Source organism: Schistocerca serialis, chromosome 7 (genome assembly GCF_023864345.2).
Source record: "Schistocerca serialis cubense isolate TAMUIC-IGC-003099 chromosome 7, iqSchSeri2.2, whole genome shotgun sequence".
Taxonomy (NCBI): Eukaryota; Metazoa; Arthropoda; class Insecta; order Orthoptera; family Acrididae; genus Schistocerca; species Schistocerca serialis.
Genome location: NC_064644.1, coordinates 180,109,921 through 180,136,957, shown reverse-complemented (window position 1 = coordinate 180,136,957; position 27,037 = coordinate 180,109,921). Strand labels below are relative to the sequence as shown.

The 27,037-nt window shown below is 45.4% G+C and overlaps 1 protein-coding gene across 2 annotated transcripts in view; it reads left to right on the top strand.

Annotated features, from left to right (window-relative positions):
* Nucleotides 1-27,037, top strand: part of LOC126412110 (vacuolar protein sorting-associated protein 45) — a 146,093-nt gene that overhangs the window by 12,512 nt on the left and 106,544 nt on the right. For both annotated transcript variants that reach the window (XR_007575231.1, XM_050081540.1), the window contains exons 3-4: nucleotides 10,732-10,881; nucleotides 24,452-24,588. Coding sequence is in view for 1 of the 2 variants with exons in the window: in XM_050081540.1 (XP_049937497.1) it covers nucleotides 10,732-10,881; nucleotides 24,452-24,588 (287 nt within the window). In the remaining variant the exon portion in view is untranslated. The remainder of the gene's footprint in view (nucleotides 1-10,731; nucleotides 10,882-24,451; nucleotides 24,589-27,037) is intronic.

Sequence of the window (27,037 nt, the reverse complement as noted above, 5' to 3'; positions counted from 1 at the left end):
CAAAGCCCCAGTCCAGTTTTGGATTAATGTTGGTTCTTTGATACTGGCTTCTTTAGTTTGCTGCAATAATGGTTTACTATGAGGCTTTTGACACTGATAGCCTTATTCACATGGAACGCATCACAGTAATGAAGTTCCTAACTGTATGCCTAAGTGGCGTTTGCCCTATTGAACTCCTATTTTCAGTACTCTACATAATTTTCAGTACTCTACATAATTTATTCAATAACTCTTAAAAAGCAGTGAGAAAGGTGTCTTAAAATCAGAACAGTTTGTTCTAAACACCGTATTTATTATTCTTTAAATGCTTAGAAAACATCCCAGTGATATCTCAAGTTTATCTACATTACATTAACATTTACACAATTTATAACTCCACTTGAGTTAGCTGTTCTTTTGCTGATTCTGTCTGGTTGCTGTAAAACATTATGCATTTTCTCAATTCCTACAAAATTAATGTAGATAAACAATTATTGATGTTCACCGCTACTTTTCGCATTCTGATGTGTCAATATGCACACTGTGATTCGTTCTGCAACTCTCTCCAACCATCTGCTGCACAGCAAATCAGTAGGTGCAAAAACATTTCTGTATCAAACAATGGACAGTCCAGTTTGGAATAACAATAGTATTACAAAAAAGAAATATTGCTACTCACCATATAGAGTAGACACTGAGTCGCAGACAGGCACAGTGAGAAGACTGCTATATGTTTAAGCTTCAGGTGAAAAGGCCTATTTCTGAAATAGAAAAAACACACAACTCACATACTTACGTTCACTATCTCCAGCTGTTGTAGGCAGATTGTGGTCATCAACTGTGCCTGACTGTAGCAGCAATCTGGCGTAGTTGGTGGGGGTAAGGAGGCAGCATGGGGTGGTGAGGGGCAGGGATAGCAGGGCAGTGGTAGGGGAATGTGAATTGCTGATTGTGGGAGTATGCAGGGATATGGGGGAGACATTGTAGGACTGTTAGATGCAATTGGGAGGTTTGGGGTTGGGGAGGGAGAAAAGGGCAGTGGGAAAGGAAACAAGTAGAGAAAGGGGAGAAAACTAGTGAGCCCATTGGCTGAATGGGAGGCTGTGTAATGCTGGGGTGGGAGCATAGAAGGGAATAGATAGGTAGCAGGAGGGGAGTAGCAAAGTTTGAGGTCAAGGGGGTTACAGGAACAAAGGATGTATTGCAGTGAGAGATCCTCTATGCAGATGATGGGGTATTCCTGTGCCACCTGTGGGGTTCAGACTGCCAGTGATGGTTAAGGGCAAGCATCGATTTGTAGAAACTGTATTGTTATCGGTAGCATTACATACGTCTAAACTTTTTTCAAATTACAAGAAATGAGAATTTTGGAAAATAAAAAAAATCTATCTGGTAACCAATGAAAAAACTGAAAATTTACCTGAAAACTCTAAATGCTAATACTCCCAAAAGAACAAAAATACAAAGTAGCAATGGCACCCTCTTAACAGTAGTACAGAAAATTTTTGTGTTAAAATATAAAACTCATTCACACTTAAATTCATTCATGTCTATCATGTCGTCAAGACTTAATTTTTCTTTTCTTTTTGTGTAAATTCATGTATCACATGAATTATCAAAAAAAGGATGGAGAATCAAAACTTTACAATTTCATATTTATTTGAAATTGTTGTATCAGTATGGATACAGTAAGGTTTGCAACATTAATTTCTATTCACTTAAGTTGGTCGCTCATTTACATACGTAGAGAAATGCACAGAAAATATCATAATGCTAAATCTAAAGCTAGAACAAATTTTACATTTGAGCAAGTGGCCTATCACCCACCCCCACCTGCTGTACACAGCTGATAAGTAGTGAAGGGAGGCTGCTGCTTTCTTTCAGTTTCTGAAGCTTCTTCCTCCACAGTCTGCTTTCAGCCGCTCTGTGGAGTGTTGGCTGTTGCTGGCAGCCGCTCTGCTGTTGGCCACTCTGTAGTTGTGCTGTCCCAGTTGACTGTCGCCTGTTCCGTTTACTGGCTTCTAACATGCAAAGAAAGAGTAAGCTGTGGGTGATGTCAGTTCTGTCTAGCAAATTAGTTCTGGTCACTAACATGTGCTGCCCTACAAGTGGAGTAACAAAAGTGCTTCTCTGCACCAATATTTAATGTTAAGACATTGCTCTCTAATGCAACAGTTCTTATGAACTGCTGCATGTCAAAATATGTCTATAAGCAAACACTGTTTTCATACAAACATATAAATATATTGAATAAATGACAAATATGAGCACACATACAAATAACTCTTTTTTTCATTTCTCTATCCTAATATCTTTTAGTTCCTATGACCATGCTCTGGGGGTTTTTGAGTTAGAATAGTCCCGAGGTATTTCCACCTGTTGTACGAGGCAACTTAAAGGAGTCTCCTACTTTTCGGCCTGTCTTCTTTCAGGGTTTGACCTCCCAGTTGCAAAACTCTACAGAAGTGCAGGTCATTTGGGAAGGGATGCCTTATTTGGTGCACCATATATCTATAGTGCAATCAGACCTTCTGCACTTCTCATTGTCATGACTCTGCAACTCAACCCACAGTTCAGCTATCTGGGTGAGGACATCTTCCAGGGTAAAACATCTTCTTCCATTGTCCACTGTCCTCTTTCACCCCTATTACAATATTGGATTTCTCTGCACCCAATATCCACCACAGTAGTCATCCCTGACAACACAGGGATCGCACTACTGATGCCTGAGCTGTGAATTCCCCACATATGCCAAGGAGTAGATGCTCGTCTTCTTGGGGCATCAGGGCTCCCAGCAACAGCCATCGCACCAGGTGACACTCGTGGGGAGAGCCCCTTTGGAGTGGACGGCATCAGGGCAGATGACCCACAACGAAGAGGACCAAGTCATCTCTTGCTGGTGACCAAATGGTGCCAGCAGTCTCTAAGAAGGGCAAGCTAGACTACAATGCTGAGAAGTATGACCCTAAATCGTTCCCCTCCCTAGCTACTCCATGGGAGGAATGTGGGACTATGGAAAAGAGAGGGCCGTATTTGCCAAGGTATTTAGTGTGCAGCAGAACAGATGGGGACTCCTTTCTGGCTACTAAGCTTATATTTTTTGTTGAAAACCTGGAGGACAAGTTTGGGGAAGTGGCTGTGTTGTCCAAAATGAGAAATGGGTTAGTTTTGACTCAGACAGCATCCCCAGGCAGTGCTTGCTTGTGACAAGTTGGGTGATATTCCCGTTTGTCACCCCTCATAAGAGCCTCTATATGGTCCAGGGGATTATTTTCCATTGCAACCTTCTCTGGCAGTCCAACGATGAGCTATGCACCAGTTTGGAATGGCAGAGTGTTCACTTCATCCGGTGCTTCTGTAGGGGACCGAAAGATAATAAAACTGCCACCAGTGCCTTCATCTTTGTCTTTGAGGGTGGTACATTACTGAAAAGTTCTTGTGATGTAAAACTGTATGTCCCTACCCTACGTGGTGCTTTAAGTGCGGGAAATTTGGGTACATGTCTTCTCAATGCAATTCCAATGCATCATGTAGAGACTGTGGATGTTCGCTGCATCCAAATACTTCATGTTCACCTCATCCCACCTGTGCCAGCTGTGGAGAGCACCAGTACCCCTGCTCACCAGACTGCACGGTTCTTCAACGGGAGAGGCTGACTTACCAAGAGGCTAAACGGAAATAGGAATCGTTGACCCCCATGTGCTTGACATCTTCGTATGCTGCAGCTACACCAATGTCACCCTCACTGGTGATGGTAGCCACCATATCTCACCCTTGTACAGTGGACCCTCAGGGCCGCCCGAATGCATCCGCCCCCTTGGTGGTAGGGGACACCTCTTTTTTCGTTGCTTCCATAATGCCTATTTTGAGAGCAATGACCCCCCTCCCCCCCCTCAAATGCCGGGGACATCAGTACCCTTCCCCCAGCCAGGGGAAGCAACAGCCTCCACTGGTTCCTCTTGCACAGAAGGGGCCTCTAGGGACTCTACCTTCCGAGCCCTCCCCCCCCCCCCCCCCCCCCCCCCCACCCCCCCCCCCCCCCCCCCCCCCCCCCCCCCCCCCCCCCCCCCCACCCCCTCTCTGTGCAAAAGAGGACATTAGCCAGTGGTTGAAGGAATCACAAGCTGCTGGTCGAAGGGCTTCATGGTCTTCCCCAGTGCCTGAAGCTACTTTGGAGAAGTCCTCTCAGCAAGCCCCTAAAGAGAAGCTTGAGGGCAAGCAGACGAAGTAGTAGTCTGCTAAGAAACAGGAAGCTCCAGTGGCCCCAACACTACTACTCCCTACCAGGTCTGCATCTAATGACAAGGTGGATATTTTAGTGTTTCCCAAGGACGTAGATCTTGCCAATGCTTAATCTGCAGTGAAAATGGATACAAATACTCAACCGGTGGCAGCTGGTGAACCTGAGGTATAAACTGTCTCCTTGGTTACATCATTCTTCCCAGACTTCCGAAAGCATCATCCTCCAGTGGAACTGTGGCAGTTTATTCCCCACCTGTCCGAGTTACAGTAACTTTTCAGTGTTACACCTGCTTTCTGCATTGCCCTTCAGGAAACTTGGTTTCTGGCAATGCGGACGCTTGGCCTTCGTGGCTATTGGGGGCGTTACAAAAATCATACTGAATGTAACAGGATGTTAGGTGGGTCTGTATCTATGTGCTTACCTCTGTATATAGCACATCCGTGGCCCTGCAAACACGTTCAGAAGCTGTGGCTGTCATGGTGAACACAATGCAGGTAATTGCCATCTGCAATGTCTACCTTCCTCCAGATGGTGAAGTACCACACCCTGTATTGGCTGCGCTAATTTCCCAACTCCCCCCACCTTTCCTACTTCTGCGTGATCCTAATGCCCGTAACCCTTTGTGGGAGTTAGCCGTGGTAAAGATGTCGAGGATCTGATAATTCAACTTGATCTTTGCCTCCAAAGTACAGGTGCCAACACTGATTTCAGTGTGGCATATGGATCATACATGGCCATTGATCTCTCATTTTGGAATCCTGGCCTTCTACCATGTATCCACCAGAGAGCTCACGATGACTTGTCGTAGTGACCACTTTCCGCTCTCTCTGTTCTTCCCCCTGCGTTACTCACCTGGATGTTCCAGATGGACTCTTACCGAGGCTGACTGGGATGGCTTCACCTCCGCTGTTACCATTGAATCTCCATTGCATGGCAACATCAAAGAGGTGATCAGATCATCACTACTACCATTGTTGCAACAACTGAATGGTTAATCACTTGTTCTTTACTATGGGAGCATGGCGTATTGTTCAACATTGCCCTCAACTTTGTGGGTGCTCGACCCTGAACACAACTGCAGAGTTTGGCTCTCAACGGGTACTTTCAGAACGAGCCCAGTGAACAGCCTCCTTGTGGAAGCTGGGGTTCCTCCATTGTGGATCAGGCGGCAACTGCTTGCGAATCATACTGCCCACATTCGTAGTTTGCCTCACCTTTCAAATTATCATCTCCTTTCCCCTAACACAGTTATTCATCTCCCACAGTGGTGGCCCAGATTGAGAATTCCGATTGCAGTCCTTGTCCAGCCCTTCTCTCTGAAATTGAGTCTTTCCCTCAGCCAGCTTTCCTCGGGGTCCACTCACTTAAACCTTCTTGGTTGGTGTCGTGGCTACAGCTTCGTCTGGACGTATGTGTGCCCCCAAAGACTCGGTTCACCCTAATGCCCTCTGCCGCAAATTTTTCTCCATTCTTAGCAAGTTCCAGGGCTCGGAAATAGTCTACACTGATGGCTGATGGTCGCATTGGCTTAGCTTATGCTCATGCTGGACGTACTGAACAGCACTCCTTGCCGGATAGCTGCAGTGCTCTCACGGCAGAGTTGGTAGCCATCCGTCATGCTTTTGAGCATATACCCACCTGTACAGGTGAATCCTTCCTCATCTGTAGTGACTCCTTAAGCAACCTACAAGCTCTCGACCAGTGCTTACCTCACCATCCATTGGTGATGACTATCCAGGAGTCTGTTTCTGCCTTCAAAAAATGTGGACATTCAGTGGCCTTCATTTGGACCCCAGGACATATCAGAATCCCGGAAAATAAAGCTGCTGACAAGCTGGCCGTACAGGCTACCGGTAAACCAACTCTGCAGATTGGCATGCTGGAGACTGATCTCTGATCGGTCTTACGCCATAAAGTTTTTGGATCTGGGATACTGAATGGCACACCCTCAGTACACCAAATAAACTACATATTATCAAGAATACATTGAATGTTTGGAGGTCTTCCATGTGAACCACTATCAGGGACTCTGTTGTCCTTTGCCGGCTCCGCATTGCCTGTACTTGGCTGATTCATGGTCACCACCTCTGTTGTGAGAACCCACCTTAGTGTCGCTGAGGTTCCCACTTGACAGTTGCCCACATCTTGTTGGACTGCCCAATTTTAGCCTCCCTGAGGTGGACTTTTAACCTTCCCGCCACACTGCTACGGTGTTAGGAGACTATGCCTCAATGGCGGCTCTAGTTTTATGTTTTATTTGTGAAGGAGTTTTTTATCACACAAGCTAAGCGTGGGCATCTGGCCATCTCTCCCAGGCCTTCACCCTCCCGCCCTTTTAACTCTTCCTCACTGTTTCTTTGCTGTTTGTTCACCTTGGTGTTAGTTTTTTCCCTGTCAGTGTTTCTCTAGCCTTGTCTTTTAGGCTGGATGTTTTAGTGTGTTGCTGAGTGGCCAGCTCATCCTTTTTTTACTCTTGCAGTCAGCTAGCCCAGGCCATCTGCTGTATTATTTTAATATCTTCTACCGCTTTTTCTCCATTTTGTGCACGTTTTCCCCTTTTGTCTTGGTTCTTTTGTTCTCTCTTTCAGTGTGGTTCCCAGTTAGTTTTCCTCTTTTAACTGTCCAAGACTCTTTTGGGAATGTTTATCCCGCGACATGTTTGAATGTGGATAAAAGGACTGATGACCCTGTAGTTTGGTCCCTTTACTCTCCAAACAAACCAACTGGCGAACCTACTAACCATTACTGTCTTTTGGCACATCTCCTTCATATAATACCTTTTTATTATGTTCTCTGTATTTTCACAATCAATTGCGAGTCACTTTTGATGTTCTACCAGCTTCATTGTTCTATTATTTAGTTTCAGTTTTCTTGTAGGACTCCTTATATGTGCTGAGAAATAATGAACCACTGTTCTGCCTGCATCCTTTCATTATTTCCCTGCAGCTAAGATGTGTTTCACTTTTTCTCAGTTGCTTCTGTACTTGTCTGTGGTTTATGATAATGTGGTACACAGATACAGTGTATGTCATAATTTTTTTCTTTTTTAATAACAGTTCCTTTTATGACGCCTATGTGTTTTGACAGAAATCATTTGTATTTTTTTGATGTTTTGCTCATTCTCTCCTTCAGCATACTATCTTTTCCTTCCCATCTGCATATTTAGCTACTTGGTAGATACAAGTAAATATATTTACATGTTTCAATGTTTTGTTCTCATAAAAAAGACATGATTATTCTTTCTCTTTCTTCTCAAGGTGATCTCACTTCATTTCTTCCAAAGTCTGTTCTTTCTTAATATTTATTTTTTTCCACATTATATCACTTTATTTTTCCCAAATCTCTTCCTTCATCATCAACCGCTGTGAATCAACAATAACTTCTTCTTCTAAATATGGCAGGATGACTGTGTCCGTGCTTTACAACTCTTTTTTTTTTTAATTTCAAATTCTAACAGCTCGTGACATTTTATGGATTTCCCATAACTCTTAAACAGCACCTTCTATTTTAAAAACAAGTAACTGGTAAACTTGTAACTTACATTCTTATCTTAAACACTTCATTATTTACACTGTTTGCTACTACACAAAGCTGAAATTTCAAATATCACAAGTTTTTGTTAACTTTAATAATTTGAATAACTTCCACATTATTCTTTGTTATAGTTTATTCTTCTAATAAGTTACTCTATTCAGAATTTTATTTCTCCTATTCCTATGGCGTAAACTGATCACATGCTAGCAGCTGCTTATGACTCTACAGATTTTGTTCCAGAAACTAGTGGAAGTTTCCTGTATTCTCTTTTGGTGGTTGATTCCTGCCCACTCTCATCTTCCAGTCTTCATATTCTTCTTTGCTCTTACCACACCCTTTTTCTCCTCTATCCATGTTCTGCGCTTCACTGCATTTAGAAGGAAATCTGTCAAACTTGTGATTCCTTGCCCCGTTATTATTGCCTGTTTTTCTGTGGTAGTGCAGGCCACTTTCACGATTCCTTTCTGCTTTGCAGTGGAATCTATCTTGCTGTCCTCTGCTGAAGACGTTGTTTAATGTGGCCGGCTGTCTCTTCAGGTGTCTTTCCTGCATCACTGTTACAAATTCTTTTTCCACCATTTCTATGTCCTTGCCTGTTAGCTGCATATTTTGTGTTCAGTTGGTGTGCGTACTATACATTCTTGTTCCACTGCTACCCTTAACTTGCCTGTTTGATGGCTGTGTTCTTTGTAGGGGAGTTCCTGCACTGCCCAACACACTGTGTTTCATTTATCGTCTTGCACATCTAGGAAATAAAGTGCTTTCCAACAATGCTTTCTCTTTCAGATGGAACTTCGTAAATTTGCTGCTGTGTATGAATTATGCTTAAAGGTCATTTTTAGTATTTGTTGCTGGATGTCCACCAACTGAATTTCCTTCCTGGTGTAATATTATGTACTGCTTGTTCTACAGTTTATGTCTTTGTGTGTTTTATCTTGTCTACTACTTGACTAATGATGTCGACTTCCTGTTGTACCTGTGCTACATCTAATGTGACCATTTTTGCTTCTCCATATGTACCTACACCTGCCCTTCTAAATTTTCTAGCCATTTAGATATTGTTTTGTACTGTTTTTCTATTATTTCGTGTGTCCTGTTTCTTGTTTCCATAACTGTGACTTTCTTTCATGATTAGTTTTCTATTTTTTTTTTTTCATGTGCCAATTTTATTTCTATATCTAGACTTATTTTTCACATTTTGAACATGTCCTTAGAACTCAGTCATCGTTTTTTTGACTGTCATTTATTTCTTGAATTTCCAGTTTCACCTCCATTTTAGTTCTTCAATTTTTCCCTCTCACCTTTTGTTTGACTTTCATTTCTTTCATGCTACATTCTAGACTGCTGTTTCACAATTTTTTGTTTTATTTGCTTGCTTTTTGTTTGACAGTTTCATTTCTTCTATTGATAATTTAATTGCTGATATCATTTTACTAAATCAAAGTTATTACCCAACTCTGTCTTTGCCAGTTCTGCATACTTGCCTTCACTGCTGTCATGACTCCCCCTACACCTTCTTGTGTTACCATTTGGGTTGTGTCCATATTTCCCATGCCTTTATCCAGCCTACTGTCTGATAACGGAAATTTCATATTACTTACGTTGCCCTTTTGAAACTCCTCCCAGTCTGACACGTTATCACGTTCACTTTCATTTATCAGTATTAATGGCTTGACTTTACTATCCTAGCCTCACAAATACTTGTCCAAAATATTACTCAGTACACACAGCTATAAGCTTTACTAGACCAAGTATTATTATCACTGTTATCACCTGCTACAGATATTCTAATTACTTGCTAACAGCACTTGAGATACATTTGTCGTGTTATGCTACTAGTGGCTGCTACTTGCTGTGATGTTGCATGTGCTTATTCAATGTGTTACTTGTGAGAGTCAGCTTCTTCTTATCTCTTATATTCTTTGTTCCACCCTTGCTACAGCTAGACCTTTTTAGTTCCATTTTTCATGTGTATTAATTCATCTAGAATCTTTATTTTTCTTGTAGCAGCTGCAACCAAAAACTGAAATATTTGTGACTTGTCCAAGGGAGTTCACTGTACCTGCCCTTTCAAAAGGGATGCACCCAAAGATTAGGCATTTCGGTTCTGTCGCAGGAAGTCACATACAGTGCTCCACAACAGTTTTAGATTGATGCTGGTTATTGAATACTGGGCTCTGTAATTTGCTATCATATTATTTTGGCATCACACTCTTGGTTTTGATAACATTGGTGGGTAGTTTCACTTCCAACGTATAAGTATCTGCTTGATAATAAAGTTCCAAACTGTGTGTCGGAGAGAGATGCCCTATCAAACTCCTACTCTCACTACTCCACACAAACAGTTCAGTAACCCATAAAAATAATGAGAAAGATCTCCTGAAATCAGAACAGTTTGTACTGGACACTGTATTTCACTAAATAAAAATATGTACCAGATAAGTTTGATCATTCTTACAGCATTACCAAAAGAGGTGGTACATGACACAGGACTCTCATTTAAGAGGATGGAAGTTGGAGTCTGCATCCGACTATCCACATATAAATTTTTTCCACAAGTTTCCTAAGTCACTTACAGCAAATGGTGGGATGGTGTCTTTGAAAAGGCCTTGGCCAGTTTCTTTCTCAAGTTTCTCCTGTCCAGCTTTGTGCTGTGTCTAGTGACCTCACAATCCTTTCTTACACCATTGTAATTAACATTCCTTCAATATTTCAGAATTTTCTTTTTATATTTAATCCCATAGTGGGTAAGAGCTTATTTTATCACAATTACATTTTTCTAAATATTTTACACTCTCAAATATTCTCCTTGGATGCTAGGTAAATTGCTTCTAGTTTGTTACTCCACACAGATAGTACCAATTTTCACTGTATGGCGTTTTGTGGTCTGTTTGTAGCACTTAAACTGCAACAAGTTGTAATATTTTCGAGTCTTAGTCAAACTGAAAAATAAAAAAATCTTATTTTGCTTTCAGATTTCAGCAATATTATAGCAAAAGCTGACATAAAGACATTGGCTGAAGCAGATGATCAAGAAGTTGTGAGGGAAGTTCAGGAATTTTATGCTGACTATCTGGCTGTTAGTCCGCATCTATTTTCTCTTGGCATAACGGCATGTTCTCAAGGTTTGTGCACTTCATTACAAATTTTGAGCAAAAAAAGTGTGGACCATTGTAAGATTACACATGTAGAGTATGCTCTACAGATGTAAATGGTCAATTATTGTAATTACACTTTTAAATTTGTGTATTATTCATCCCATGTAGGCTTTCACGGCCGGCATCTTCATCAGTAAACACTTCTGGGCTAAGTTGCCGTGGTCGATCTGTAGAACTTCTTCTCCCTGACGTTTCATTCTCAACTACGGAGAACACCTTCCGAGGTGAGTCGATAACTGGCTGCTAGGAGCTGGGGCCACCGCTTATATGGAGATCGTAGAGGGCGCCACCACACGTCACGTGGCGTCGATGTGTAGCTATCTCTGGCTATCGTCTGTTCTCTCGATTTTGCAATCATTCCATCCAAGGTTCCTATGGAGGACATTATTGCTAATATAGAGGCAGGAATTCGTCAGTTACCATCATATTCTGCTGATGAAATTAGGATGGAAACCTCCAGGATATTACGTAAAGCTAAGCCACCCAGCAGCAATCTGTCTCAAGGGGAAAGGAAGGCATTGCGGAAGATCAATGCAGACAAGAATGTTATTATAGTTGCCGCTGACAAGGGAAATGTTACTGTTTTAATGAATACTGAGGATTATCACAAGATGATTAGTGATCTCCTGGAACCCAGCACATACAAGAAGCTGAAAAAGGATCCCACAACGAATGTGCTGAGTGCCACCAATCGTCTGATAAAACAGTCTTCCATTCCTACAGAAGTTAAAAAGTATCTTTGTAAAACGGAGGCTTATCCTCCGAGATTATATGGATTACCAAAGATACATAAGCCTGATGTTCCTTTGAGACCGATAGTCAGCGCAATTGGAGCTCCTATCCAAGAACTAGCCAGACACCTTGCCTCTTTGTTACAACCTTACATAGGCAAAACTCAGAGTCATATTAAAAACTCTCTACACTTCATTGAAAAATTGAGGGAAATTACTGTCGGTCCTAATGACATCCTTGTCAGTTTTGATATAGTGTCTTTGTTCAATATGGTTCCAGTTGATGAAGCTCTCTCTCATATAGCCGATATGTTCCCTACTGATATAGTGGCCTTGTTCCAACACTGTCTATCCTCGACCTATTTTCAGTACAGTGGTGAATTTTATGAACAGATTGATGGGGTAGCCATGGGAAGCCCCCTAAGCCCCGCAATTGCGAATTTATTCATGGAATATTTTGAACATGAAGCACTGCAGTCGGCCAAAAAAAAGCCCCTCGAAGTGGTGTCAGTATGTGGATGATACCTTTGTAATATGGAATCATGAGGAAGAAGACTTGAATGATTTCCTGGTGCACTTAAATAGCATCAACCCAAAGATCAAATTTACTATGGAGAAAGAGAAGAATGGACAACTTAACTTTTTGGATGTATCAGTTATCAAACGGGTGGATGGGACCTTAGGCCATAAGGTCTACAGGAAAGGTACAAATACTGATCGCTACCTCCATAAGAACTCAAACCACCACCCTAGGCAAAAGAGGGGGGGTCATAAAAACACTAGTGGATAGGGCCAATAATATTTGTGAACCAGGCTACTTACAAGAAAAACTAAATCATTTACGAATGGCATTTGCGAAAAATGGTTATACGAAAAACGAGATTAACCGAGCACTTCACCCAAGTAGAAAAATGTCTAAAAATAGGAGACAGCAACAACCATCAGCTGGAAAAGTATTTCTTCCGTTCATCCATAACATCACGGATCGCATTGGGAAAGTACTAGCCAAGTTTCAGGTGGAGACTATTTTCAGACCTACTAGGAAAATTAGTGAATGCCTAAGATCAACAAAAGATGCTCGTCACCCCCTAGCCACCCCAGAGGTATATAAAATTCCGTGTAGTTGTGGCAGGGTTTACATAGGAACTACAAAAAGAAGCATCAATACACGGTTGACGGAGCACAAAAGAAACTGTCGCTTGGGACATATCGACAAATCGGCAGTAGCAGAACATGTTTTTAAGGATGGAGATCACGAAATAAAATTTGGTGAGACAAGCTTGCTAGCGAGGACATCGCATTATTATACATGTATGTATAGAGAGGCAGTTGAAATCCACAAACATCAATACAGTTTTAATCGTGAAGAAGAAGGATTAAAATTGGACACGATATGGCGGTTGACGTTGCATCAATCACGTGACAATCGATTGCCTGCAATCGAGAGAACAGACGATAGCCAGATATAGCTACACATCGATGCCACATGATGTGCGGTGGTGCCCTCTATGATCTCCATATAAGCGGCGGCCCCAGCTCCTAGCAGCCAGTCGTCGACTCACCTCGGAAGATCTTCTCTGTAGTTGAGAACGAAACATCAGGGAGAAGAAGTTCTATAGATCGACCACAGCAACTTAGCCTGGAAGTGTTTACTGTTGTGTATTAGTGTACAGAATACAAGTAATGCAGATTTTGCAAGCGCTTAAACTTTTCAATTAATTAATTAGTTGCATTTTTTATTATCCGCATTTGTGATAACTGATTATGATGTGGAACATAATAATTGAATTTATTCTGTAATTTGTACTGCAAGAGTAGTTACCAAATAAAAATTGACTTGAATTTTTAAAAAATTTCATATTTTATGACACATTTAATTCATTTGCGAAATGAGCAAACATCTTCAAATATGTTTATGACTGTATGATTTGCTCTTTTCGTTGTTGAAATTATCTTTTGCGAAAATATGTTTTATTCGTAGTACTTTATTTATGAATGCTAATGTTTCAAAATCAAATGATTGTTAATTCCAAACTTAATGTTGGAGTTAATGTATTACGAGGTGTTTGGTAATTGGGTGATTCCATGTTACAAATATCATTCACCCAGTTTCCGTCAAGATACTGGAAAATGACCTGTGGGTGAAATTGTACAATAGTACAACAAATAAAGCAAAATGACAGTGGCAGGCAGAATCCAACGATATAACCTTCTTTGTTTTATTTCAAAATCCGTCACAGTTGAGATAAGTTATTTCCTTATCGTCTGGTATTATGAACATTAACATTCGTTTTTCCTTTCTTAAAGTAGTGCCACCATTGATGCACTCTGATATCACCCATCACATTAGGTTCATATGCAACACAAAATTGATGATAAATGTCAGTAGTTTTGACTTTTTTGCCACTGGCAATCTTCTTACTGAACAAATGACACATTTCTGGGGCTTTCAGTTGCTTTGCCCAATTTGCACACTGAGCTAGTACCTCAGTCAGTGTAATCATTGTTTCGTTCCCTCAACTACTTCCCATGCTACATGATAATGTTGATCACTGTCCAGATAACCATTGAGGTTCAAGGCTATGATTTTACATGCCTTTTTTTATGAACAGAAAGGATTTTTGTAAAAGTCAAACTGGGCTCAGCTGCTTCAGTATAGATTAGGGAAGAAAACCATGAATGGGATCTACAGCAACACTTGAGACCTTGAATTACTTCCAGCTACATACTGAGGCTATACAAACTAAAACAAATACACTCTTCAATAATCTTTCGCTCTGCTGTACCTGGCAACATTTTTAAAATCCTTCAAATTTCACAATACTTTATTTTGTAGTAACTAAAAGAGACTGGGTCAGTACTTTTAATGTAAAGTGGTTCATCTCTCCCACTCCGCCTCCCCTTCCCACTTCCCCTCCCCCTCCCCATCCACCTCCCCCTCCCCAACCGCCTCCCCCTCCGCCTCCGCCTGCCCCTCCGCCTCTGCCTGCCCCTCCGCCTCTGCCACCGCCTCCCCCTCCCCCTCCCCCTCCCCCTCTGCCTCCCCCTCCCCCTCTGCCTCCCCCTCCCCCTCTGCCTCCCCCTCTCCCTCTGCCTCCCCCTCTCCCTCTGCCTCCCCTTCTCCCTCTGCCTCCCCCTCTCCCTCTGCCTCCCCCTCTCCCTCTGCCTCCATCTCTCCCTCTGCCTCCCCCTACCCCTCCCCCTCTGCGTCCACACCGGCCGGAGTGGCTGTGCGTTTCTAGGCGCTACAGTCTGGAAATGCGTGACCGCTACGGTCGCAGGTTCGAATCCCGCCTCGGGCATGGATGTGTGTGTGTTGTCCTTAGGTTAGTTAGGATTAAGTAGTTCTAAGTTGTAGGGGACTTATGACCTCAGCAGTTGAGTCACATAGTGCTCAGAGCCATTTCAACCATTTGAACCTCTACCTCCCCCTCCCCCTCTGCCTCCCCCTCCCGCTCTGCTTCTCCCGCCCCCTCCCACTCTGCTTCTCCCTCCCCCTCCCGCTCTGCCTCCCCCTCCCCCCCGTCTCCCCCTCCCACTCTGCCTCCCCCTGCCCCTCTGCCTCCCCCTCCCACTCTGCCTCCCCCTGCCCCTCTGCCTCCCCCTCCCCCTGCCCCTCTGCCTCCCCCCCTGCCCCCTGCCTCCCCCTCCCCCTCTGCCCCTCTGCCTCCCCCTCCCCCTCCCCCTCTGCCTCCCCCTCCCCCTCTGCCTCCCCCTCCCCCTCTGCTTCACCCTCCCCCTCTGCTTCCCCCACCCCCTGCCCCTCTGCCTCCCCCTCCCCCCCCCTGCTCCTCTGCCTCCCCATCCCCCTGCCCCTCTCCCACCCCCTATGCCTCTCCCTCCCCCTCTGCCTCCCCCTCCCCCTCTGCCTCCCCCTCCCCCTCTGCCTCCCCCTCCCCCTCTGCCGCACCCTTACAATCTGCCCCCCTCCCCCTCTGCCTCCCCCTCCCCCTGCCTCCCCCTCCTCATCTGTCCCCTCCCCCTCTGCCTCCCCTCCCCCTCTGCCACCCCTCCCCAGCTGCCCCCCTCTTCCCCCCTCCCCCTCTGCCCCCCTCCCCCTCCGCCCCCCTCTCCCTCTGCCTCTCCCTCCCCCTCTGCCACTCCCTCCCCCTCTGCCTCTCCCTCCCCCTCTGCCTCTCCCTCCCCCTCTGCCACTCCCTCCCCCTCTGCCACTCCCTCCCCCTCTGCCACTCCCTCCCCCTCTGCCACTCCCTCCCCCTCTGCCACTCCCTCCCCCTCTTCCTCTCCCTCCCCCTCTGCCTCTCCCTCCCCCTCTTCCTCTCCATCCCCCTCTGCCTCTCCCTCCCCTCTGCCTCTCCCTCCCCTCTGCCTCTCCATCCCCTCTGCCTATCCCTCCCCTCTGCCTCTCCATCCCCTCTGCCTATCCCTCCCCTCTGCCTCTCCATCCCCCTCTGCCTCTCCCTCCCCCTCCCCATCTCCCTCCCCCTCCGCCTCCCCCACCACCTCCCCCTCTCCCTCCCCCTCCGCCTCCCCCACCGCCTCCCCCTCTCCCTCCCCCTCTCCCTCCCCCTCTCCCTCCCCCTCTCCCTCCCCCTCTCCCTCCCCCTCTCCCTCCCCCTCCGCCTCCCCCACCGCCTCCCCCTCTCCCTCCCCCTCCGCCTCCCCCACCGCCTCCCCCTCTCCCTCCCCCTCCGCCTCCCCCACCGCCTCTCCCTCCCCCTCTGCCTCCCACTCCCCCTCTGCCTCTCCCTCCCCCTCCCCCTATGCATCCCCCTCCCCGTCTGCCCGCCTCTGCCGCCCTCTGCCCCCTCTCTGCCTCCCACTTTCCTCCCCCTCCCCCTTGCCTCCCCCTCCCCCTGTGCCCCCTCCCCCTCTGCCTCCCCCTCCCCCTCCGCCGCCCCCTCCCTCTCCCCCTCCCCCTCTACCTCCCTCTATGCCTCCCCCTCCCCCTCTGCCTCCTCTATGCCTCCCCCTCCCCCTCTGCCTCCCTCTATGCCCCCCCTCCCCCTCCCCAATCTGCCTCCCCCACCCCCTATGCCTCCCCTTGCCTCCCCCTATGCCTCCCCTTGCCTCCCCCTCCCCCTATGCCTCCCCTTGCCTCCCCCTCCCCCTATGCGTCCCCTTGCCTCCCCCTCCCCCTATGCCTCCCCTTGCCTCCCCCTCCCCCTATGCCTCCCCTTGCCTCCCCCTCCCCCTATGCCTCCCCTTGTCTCCCCCTCCGCCTATGCCGTCCCTTGCCTCCACCTCCCCCTATGCCTCCCCTTCCCTCCGCCTCCCCCTCCGCCTCCCCCTCCGCCTCCCCCTCCGCCTCCCCCTCTGCCTCCCCCTCTGCCTCCCTCTTGCCTCCCCCTTGCCTCCCCCTCTGCCTCCCTCTTGCCTCCCCCTTGCCTCCCTTCTGCCTCCCACTTGCCTCCCCCTCTGCCTCCCACTTGCCTCCCCCTCTGCCTCCCACTTGCCTCCCCCTCTGCCTCCCACTTGCCTCCCCCTCCCCCTCCCACTTGCCTCCCCCTCCCCCTCTGCCTCCTGCTTGCCTCCCCCTCCCCCTCTGCCTCCTGCTTGCCTCCCCCTCTCCCTCTGCCTCCTGCTTGCCTCCCCCTCCCCTCCTGCCGCCTCTCCTTGCCTCCCCCTCCCCTCCTGCCGCCTCTCCTTGCCTCCCCCTCCCCTCCTGCCGCCTCTCCTTGCCTCCCCCTCCCCTCCTGCCGCCTCTCCTTGCCTCCCCCTCCCCTCCTGCCGCCTCTCCTAGCCTCCCCCTCCACTCCTGCCCCCTCCTGCCCCCTCTCCTTGCTTCCCCCTCCACTCCTGCCCCCTCCTGCCCCCCCTCCTTGCCTCCCCCTCCACTCCTGCCCCCTCCTCCTCTGCCTCCCCCTCTACTCCTGCCCCCTCCTCCTCTGCCTCCCCCTGCCTCCCCCTCTCCCTCCCCCTGCCTCCCCCTCTCCCTCCCCCTGCCTCCCCCTCTCCCTCCCCCTCTCCCTCCCCCTCTCCCTCCCCCTCTCCCTCCCCCTCTCCCTCCCCCTCTCCCTCCCCCTCTCCCTCCCCCTCCCCCTCCCCCTCCCCTCCCCCTCTTCCTCCCCATCCCCCTCTTCCTCCCCCTCTTCCTCCCCCTCTTCCTCCCCCTCCCCCTCTTCCTCCCCCTCCCCCTCTTCCTCAACCCTCCCCTCCCCCTCTTCCTCCCCCTCTTCCTCAACCCTCCCCTCCCCCTCTTCCTCCTCCTCTTCCTCCCCCTCCCCCTCTTCCTCCCCCTCCCCCTCTTCCTCACCCTCCCCCTCTTCCTCCCCCTCCCCCTCTTCCCCCCTCCCCCTCTTCCTTCCCTCCCCATCTGCCTCCCCCTCTTCCTTCCCTCCCCATCTGCCTCCTCCTCTTCCTTCCCTCCCCATCTGCCTCCCCCTCTGCCTCCCTCTCCCCCTCTGCCTCCCCCTCTGCCTCCCTCTCCCCCTCTGCCTCCCTCTCCCCCTCTGCCTCCCTCTCCCCCTCTGCCTCCCCCTCCCCCTCTGCCTCCCCCTCCCCCTCTGCCTCCCCCTCCCCCTCTGCCTCCCCCTCCCCTCCTGCCGCCTCTCCTTGCCTCCCCCTCTCCTCCTGCCGCCTCTCCTAGCCTCCCCCTCTCCTCCTGCCGCCTCTCCTAGCCTCCCCCTCCACTCCTGCCCCCTCCTGCCCCCTCTCCTTGCTTCCCCCTCCACTCCTGCCCCCTCCTGCCCCCCTCCTTGCCTCCCCCTCCACTCCTGCCCCCTCCTCCTCTGCCTCCCCCTCCACTCCTGCCCTCTCCTCCTCTGCCTCCCCCTGCCTCCCCCTCGCCCTCCCCCTCTCCCTCCCCCTCTCCCTCCCCCTCCCCCTCCCCCTCTTCCTCCCCCTCCCCCTCCCCCTCTTCCTCCCCCTCCCCCTCTTCCTCCCCCTCCCCCTCTCCCTCCCCCTCCCCCTCTTCCTCCCCCTCCCCCTCTTCCTCAACCCGCCCCTCCCCCTCTTCCTCCTCCTCTTCCTCCCCCTCCCCCTCTTCCTCCCCCTCCCCCTCTTCCTCCCCCTCCCCCTCTTCCTCCCCCTCCCCCTCTTCCTCCCCCTCTTCCTCCCCCTCTTCCTTCCCTCCCCATATGCCTCCCCCTCTTCCTTCCCTCCCCATCTGCCTCCCCCTCTTCCTTCCCTCCCCATCTGCCTCCCCCTCTGCCTCCCTCTCCCCCTCTGCCTCCCTCTCCCCCTCTGCCTCCCCCTCCCCCTCTGCCTCCCCCTCCCCCTCTGCCTCCCCCTCCCCCCTGCCCCCTCCCCCTCTGTCTCCCCTTCTGCCCTCCCCCCCTGTTCAGTTATATATGTAAGAAAATCGTATTAGGCAAGTACCTGATCACAGAATATAAAAGGAGAAAGAGAACTAAGATCAGATTTTGCAGTTCATTAAACAGAGGTCCATACTGACAGCTTTACTTTTGTGTTCATTCCATGTAATCAACTTTTTTTTATCTGGTCCTTGCCAGTTTTTCATATTAAAAATGCTGGCAATTTGGTTCACTGCAAATTTCCTAATTGATGAAATGGTTAAAGAAATACTAGAAATGAAAAGACCAACAATTGGATTAATTACTTGCATCTGTACTCTGTGTCATATCTCTTATTCACAATGTCAACCCATGTAGAGAAACAGAAAAGACAAATCTTACTTGAAAACACCAGAAATACAGGAAAATGACAGACAGTTCTTGATCTCAGTGTGGAATATATACAGATAAAACAATAAATAAAATATGTAAACATATATGAGTGTAAATAAAACTGAGGTGTGTTCAGATAGAGTACATACCCACATGTGGAGTATACTTTATAGGTGTGACATAATTGCCTTTAACTTAATGTCAAATAATTAGCATGAGAGAAAAAATCAGTTTGTTGTAAAATAACACTTCACTTACTCTTGGCAGGAAACACATTTGCTTGTGAATAGGTGATACACATCACTCAGTAGCACATTGTGTATCAATACCTGCTGCGTGAATGTGTGAGAATCTCCCAAAATGTCGGTTGGGCCCTCCATGCCTGGCACGATCCCAAGATCAGGTAGTGTATTTTGTTTGCTAACTGCTAATGTAGGAGGGTGGGTGGGGGGTGGAGGGGAGGGAAGATTGAAACATCTACTGCAGTACTATGGCTACCTTGTTTTAACAGTGTGGCCACAGACACCTGCTGACTGTGACTCTACAATGAAAAACGTGTGGCTGCACTTCTTGAAACCTGTCCCGTTTATGTGGATAGAGACATCAATGGTGCTCCATGTCATGGAATAGAAACACGGAAAAAATCATGGCGTGATGTCTTAGTGACACACACACACACACACACACACACACACACACACACACACACACACACACACACACACACACACACACACACACCCCCTAATCTTTCTTCACAAAAATCCCATTGTTCTGGATACCACTGGTGCTCATAATGATATTTTAACATTTTGAATCTGTGCCTATATTGAATCTCCATCACTGCTTATTATACAACTTTCCAAATTGCTTCCATTCATTATAACAGTTTAAATTTATTTAGAATATTAAATAATAAAAATTGCAAATCTAAACACGCACATAAAATTTCTTCAAGACACTTTAAGATTCCACTGATGTTTCATCATTGTCATTGTCCAAGAAGTCTTCTTCCTTCTCTCCTATTGTGTAGTGTTGTTGGAAATTTTTAATGTTTTCTCACATGTAGGACATCTGCTTTTTTATGGTCTGCAATTCTGACATATTGGATTGGCTCATAACAATTATCTCATATGGATGTGTGGATGAAGTATGTGCTAGAATTTTCTCTGTTTGTTTTCTTACTTTCTATGTGTATCTGTACTTCTAAAAGTGCATACTTTATATTCTAAGAGCTCTACTTCACAACTCTCCCTCCGTCTTATATTAAACCCTCAGTGTGTTTTTCGCCTTTGTTCTATCATTCACTGCTACTTTTAGTGAACCACAAAATTATTGCACCTGGGATTGAGGGTGCTTCAATCAGCTTGTCATGAGTTTTTATCATTATACTTCATGAAGACAGGCTGAACGATTTGATAGTATATGCACAAGTGCCCTGAAAGCATTCACACTCTGAGACGTTTTCCTTAATCACCACATTTTTATCAGTTGTAGTGCTGTCAGTGGGTGAAGCAGGGGAGTGGTGGGACAAGAGAACAGTGGTGTGTGCGATGCTCACTCAAGACTCTCCTGCCATTTCTAGTCCTTTTTGTAGTTCACAATGCAGCTCATCACGTGTACACAATTCAAATGTTTTTCAAAATTGATTGTTCAGTGATTACAGTTCAAAGAGCTTCTTACAACCCGTTTGTTATTCCATTTAACGAAAATGTTCGTGAGTGTGTTACACTTACAGTGGGTTGAGAATTCCTGAAGAGTAGGTTGGGGGGGGGGGGGGGGGGATAAACGTCTGACCGACCTAAAAGTGCTCATACACCGGAGATTGAGATTGTAAGGCAGCCTGTTTTGCAGTCCCCAAAACTTTCTGCAAGGAAGCTTGTTGCAGCTGTTGGGCTTCCTCAGGTGAGTGTAAGAATAATTTTATACAGATACTTGCACTTTCATTCATATAAAATCATGTTTGGCTAAGAACTTAAACCTGCAGATTTTGTACCCCTTCAACAGTCTTGTGAAAACATCCTGCAACGTGTCCCAGAAGATGCTGTATTTTTGTGTAGTGGTGGGGCCCATTTCCACTTACGTGATGATGTAAACTGACAACATTTCTGCTGTTGTTCTGATCATAACCTCTCAAACCCTGCAAGAAAGACCATTGCACTCTGATAAAGTGAGTGATCGATTTTCAGTTAACAGAGGTTGTGTTAATGATCCATATTGTTTTGAAGAGGATGGTGTAATACTTATGGTCACTTCTCACGCTTACTTTGCCATGCTTGATTACTTCTTATGGATTCAATTTCAGAACTTAGGACTGGGCAAGCATAAAGTGTGGCTCCAACAAGATGGTCCTACAGCACACATTTCTGGGATGTCAACGAGAATGTTGAGAGACTTGTTTCCTTGAATATTGATCTTGATACATGGGGATGTTGCTTGGCTGCCCAAATCACCAGTCCATGAGCTATTCCACAAGACATGACATGCTGGGCGGTTATACATTTCGGACGTCACCCTGAATTGTGTGTTGCTTGCCTTCCAAGACAGTCATTACAAACTGTTATCATGACATTGTAAGTTTTTGAATAACCACATTTCTCTCTGCAAATGTGGTAGGTTTTCAGTTATTGTTAGTTTTTTTGTCTTAAGCTTATTGCAAGTTAATTAAAGAGAATTTTACACCAGACACATTTAGCTTTTATTATAAAGCGTCTTCCGTGGATATTATGCAAATTTGATGCATGTGTTTGTATATTTCTGGTTGTTTTAGATTAAAAACAGCATTTTGTTTATAAAGTTGGAGAGCAAATCACTCAGTGTTTCCATCTCTTGTTCACATATTCTTCAGACCACTGCTTCCTCCCTCCATGTTAGCAGCAGTTGATTTCGAAAGACTTTTTTTCACGTATACACTTGGCAGTTTTTGCCCTGCTGCAGTATTTCTTGCATTGCATTTGCATTATTTACACCACCTCACTTTTATAAATCTAACTGAAGTTGTATATGTTGTCACTTTGTGAAATGATATTTTTTTAAATTTTATTTTTATTTATTTTTTATTTTTTCATCCACCTGTACTATCAGTCCATCAGCAGCAATGGAGGCTGAACCTTTGACAATGCCAGTCACTAATGCTGGCTTAACATCAGGAAAATCATTAAACAAATGTCGGCTGAAGAACCAGAGACAGAAGCCAACAGGCAGTTTGTCAGCAAGTGACCACAAAGCCTTAACAGTTTTGTACTTTGAGAATAACTGGATAACTGCTAATGGATGTATGATGGTTTCTTTTCTGTATCTCATCTAATATGACAGTTGACTCTGAAAGGAGAAGGGATAAAGATGGTCTCAATTATGTCCGCATTGTGATGCGAGAGATTTTCAGTATTTTAGAAAACGGCTTCAGGAGGAAAGTGTTTTAGAATTGAAAACTTTGCAGACTAAGCACACAGGTGGAATTATTGGGGAATAATTACTTCAGAAATCAAGACTTATGTTGCAGTTTTAAATTTAAATACAATCTAGGTGCTTCCTAAGAACATCTGCTGTGCCATCTTTCTGTTTAATTTATTCACCATGTTCAATATGTCACGATACACATTGAGAGAAGTAACTATCAGAATATAATTATGTGGTGTGGATTAATAATTGACTATTAGTCTGTTTGTGTGTATATAGGGTATAAACGAGACTCATAGCTTTGGAGAAAGCTGTCGGTCCCTCATTTAGTCATTGCTGCTAATATTTACGTGACTGCACCAATATTTTGATGCAGTAAGACTAGAAATGTAAGACGTACTAACAGTTAACATTATTACATAACGTTCTGCTAACAGGAGCTTTCAAACTTTAAAATCGGTTACATGGAGTGGCAAATTAAATGTTTTCCTTTAAGTTTTCATGAATTACTATGTTATTTCCATGTACCTACCAGCAGCTTGTTAGTGGCCTGTGCACCAGAATACAAAACCTGACTGTAACCCTAGACGGTGAGGCAAAGCCCACAAATTATTTTTCTGTTTTCTATTATGGTTATATGCATCAAAGTCCATGTGGATCTAATTTTTATCACTAACTACCAATCCCATTAAGAAGTAAATAAGTGTAACAATTCAGAGATGTAGATGATTGTGCAATGTGTGGTTATTTGCTCTAAACTTTTAAAACATAATTTTGATTTCTTTGAGTCATTCTGGCATGAAATAACAATTCTTTGTATCATTAACACAGTGGTTAAACTTTATTTTCAGTATTGTACATGTTAAATATTGTTACAGCCAAGAATGTCATAAAGGGAAATTGTGAATAAGTTTGAGGTATGCTGTTTTGTGTGACCTCAGTTTGCTTGATATTAATTAATGAGCAAACTGATAAAGAAATGAAATATAGTGATTAACATTTGTAATGTTCAATTTTATCGTCAAATGAAAATGTATAAGGGGTGTTCAAAAAGAAACGAGCCAGAGTCTGGAATGTGCAAACCAGTGACAGGACGGTAATATCGTGGCGTGTGTAACAAGTTGTAGTTCTGACCAGATCGTGGAAGTTCACAACCCATCGCTAGAGGGTCCGCGTGCATGTCACATGACTATACAGAGCTAGCAACAGCATGGATTGATCGTCCAACGCTGCCAGTCTGATGTTCTTCTTTGACCAAGATGGCCCCTTCTGTTTCACTTTCTGCAGCATGGGACAACAGTGAATGCCCAGCGTTACTTGCAAACCGTGACCACCGTTTGCCAAGTGATCAAATCAAAATGACTAAGCAATCTCACCCATGGGGTCATTCTGCTCCACGACAATGCGAAGCTTCATACAGCCAACACAGTCATGGCGCTCCTGCAGAAATTCAAATCGGACATTCTCGGCCACCCTCCATAGAGTCCGGACCTCTCTCCCTGCGATTACGCTATTTTTGGTCCCCTTAAAAATGCTCTGAGGGGCAAACGATTCACCTCGGGCTACAATGTCTGACTGTACATGCAGACCTGGTTAACATTGCAGCCCTGGGAATTTTATGAGACAGCCATTAACCACATTGTGTCACAGTGGGACAAGTGTCTTAACAGCCAAGGTCAATACTTATAACATACAGGTACTGGTTTCTGTAATTATGCCTCTGGCTCATTTCTTTTTGAACGCCCCTTATATATCAAAGTAATTCTGTTGCATTGTTTTCCCCTCCTTTTCTTAAAAATTTTCTCTTCAAATGTGCAGGTGTGTCGTGGAATAGTGCCAGTCTACAGAGGGCAGTGGAAGGTGTGACAGCTGTTTTGTTGTCTCTTAAGAAGTGTCCATTTATACGATACCAGAGTTCTTCCAGAATGGCCAAAAGACTAGCTGAAAAAATAAGGGTGAGTCATTAATTTTGTATGCAGGTTATCCATAGTGTGGGTGTCTGTAGCTCCTTCCTATGTTTCCTAGGTGATGGTGGAAGCAAAAAAGAAAACCTAGCATGAAAGGATATAAAACAGTAAGCATATGCTACTGCAGCATAAATGTTTTTGACGGTCCTAAATGTGAACTTGTGAATTAGATATGAGCTGTGGAATCATTCTAATCTGAGGGTCAAGTTCTTGACTGTAAGAAGAATGGACCTGTATTGCCACAGTTATTCCTTACCAGAAATCCCTTTCAATAATTGTCAAACATGATGACCAGTCCTGAAGAACTGAGGTGAAAGCAATTCGCAAATAAAAATGGGTGACACTTATATTTGGCTATTTAAGCACTTCATTGTAATATGCTGGATTGATCATCTTTCTGTCTACTACATATTCGTTAAGGGGAGTTGGAACACCCTATCCCGAGATGTTAAATTAGTGGCTTGGCTTCTCTGTATTTCAGGAACCACTGTAGCCATTGACATGAAACTTTTGCAGGACATTAAACTGTTTGTTCTGAGTCTACTGAACTACAATAATTGCATTTCAGCCATTGCTTTCAGAAATAAAATTTTTTAATTACATGGTTAAAATTATGCATACTTTTTTTGTATGTTACCCTAAATAATTTTAATTATACATAACATTATGTTCTTCTTTTAGTTCAGTAGACTCAGGATATGCATGTTATTACTCCCTGAAAATTTGAATACTCTACTCAAAGTGCCCCCCATGAACCATGTACCGTGGCGTTGGTTGGGAGGCTTGCATGCCTCAACGATACAGATAGCTGTACCGTAGGTGCAACCACAATCGAGGGGTATCTGTTGAGAGGCCAGACAAACGTGTGGTTCCTGAAGAGGGGCAGCAGCCTTTTCAGTAGTTGCAGGGGCAACAGTCTGGATGATTGACTGATCTGGCCTTGTAACACTAACCAAAATAGCCTTGCTGTTCTGGTACTGCGAACGGCTGAAAGCAAGGGGAAACTACAGCCGTAATTTTTCCCGAGGGCATGCAGCTTTACTGTATGATTAAAATATTCCGGAGGTAAAATAGTCCCCCATTCGGATCTCCGGGCGGGGACTACTCAGGAGGACGTTGTTATCAGGAGAAAGAAAACTGACGTTCTACGGATCAGAGCGTGGAATGTCAGATCCCTTAATCGGGCAGGTAGGTTAGAAAATTTAAAAAGGGAAATGGATAGGTTAAAGTTAGATATAGTGGGAATTAGTGAAGTTCTGTGGCATGAGGAACAAGACTTTTGGTCAGCTGAATACAGGGTGATAAATACAAAATCAAATAGGGGTAATGCAGGAGTAGGTTTAATAATGAATAAAAAAAATAGGAGTACGGCTAAGCTACTACAAACAGCGTAGTGAACTCAATATTGTGGCCAAGATAGACACGAAGCCCACGCCTACTACAGTAGTACAAGTTTATATGCCAACTAACTCTGCAGATGACGAAGAAATTGATGAAATGTGTGATGAGATAAAAGAAATTATTCAGATAGTGAAGGGAGACGAAAATTTAATAGTCATGGGTGACTGGAATTCAAGCGAAGGAAAAGGGAGAGAAGGAAACATGGTAGGTGAATATGGATTGGGGATAAGAAATGAAAGAGGAAGCCGCCTGGTAGAATTCTGCACAGAGCATAACTTAATCATAGCTAACACTTGGTTTGAGAATCATGAAAGAAGGTTGTACACATGGAAGAACCCTGGAGATACTAAAAGGTATCAGATAGATTATATAATGGTAAGACAGAGATTTAGGAACCAGGTTTTAAATTGTAAGACATTTCCAGGGGCAGATGTGGACTCTGACCACAATCTATTGGTTATGAACTGTGGACTAAAACTGAAGAAACTGCAAAAAGGTGGGAATTTAAGGAGATGGGACCTGGATAAACTGACTGAACCAGAGGTTGAACAGAGTTTCAGGGAGAGCATAAGGGAACAATTGACAGGAATGGGGGAAAGAAATACAGTAGAAGAAGAATGGGTAACTTTGAGGGATGAAATAGTGAAGGCAGCAGAGGATCAAATAGGTAAAAAGATGAGAGCTAGTAGAAACCCTTGGGTAACAGAAGAAATATTGAATTTAATTGATGAAAGGAGAAAATGTAAAAATTCAGTAAATGAATCGGGCAAAAAGGAATACAAACGTCTCAAAAATGATATCGACAGGAAGTGCATGGCTAATCAGGATGACTTGAGGACAAATGTAAGGATGTAGAGGCTTATCTCACTAGGGGTAAAATAGATACTGTGTACAGGAAAATTAAAGAGACCTTTGGAGAAAGGAGAACCACTTGCACGAACATCAAGAGCTTTGATGTAAACCCAGTTCTAAGCAAAGAAGGGAAAGCAGAAAGGTGGAAGGAGTATATAGAGGGTCTATACAAGGGCGATGTACT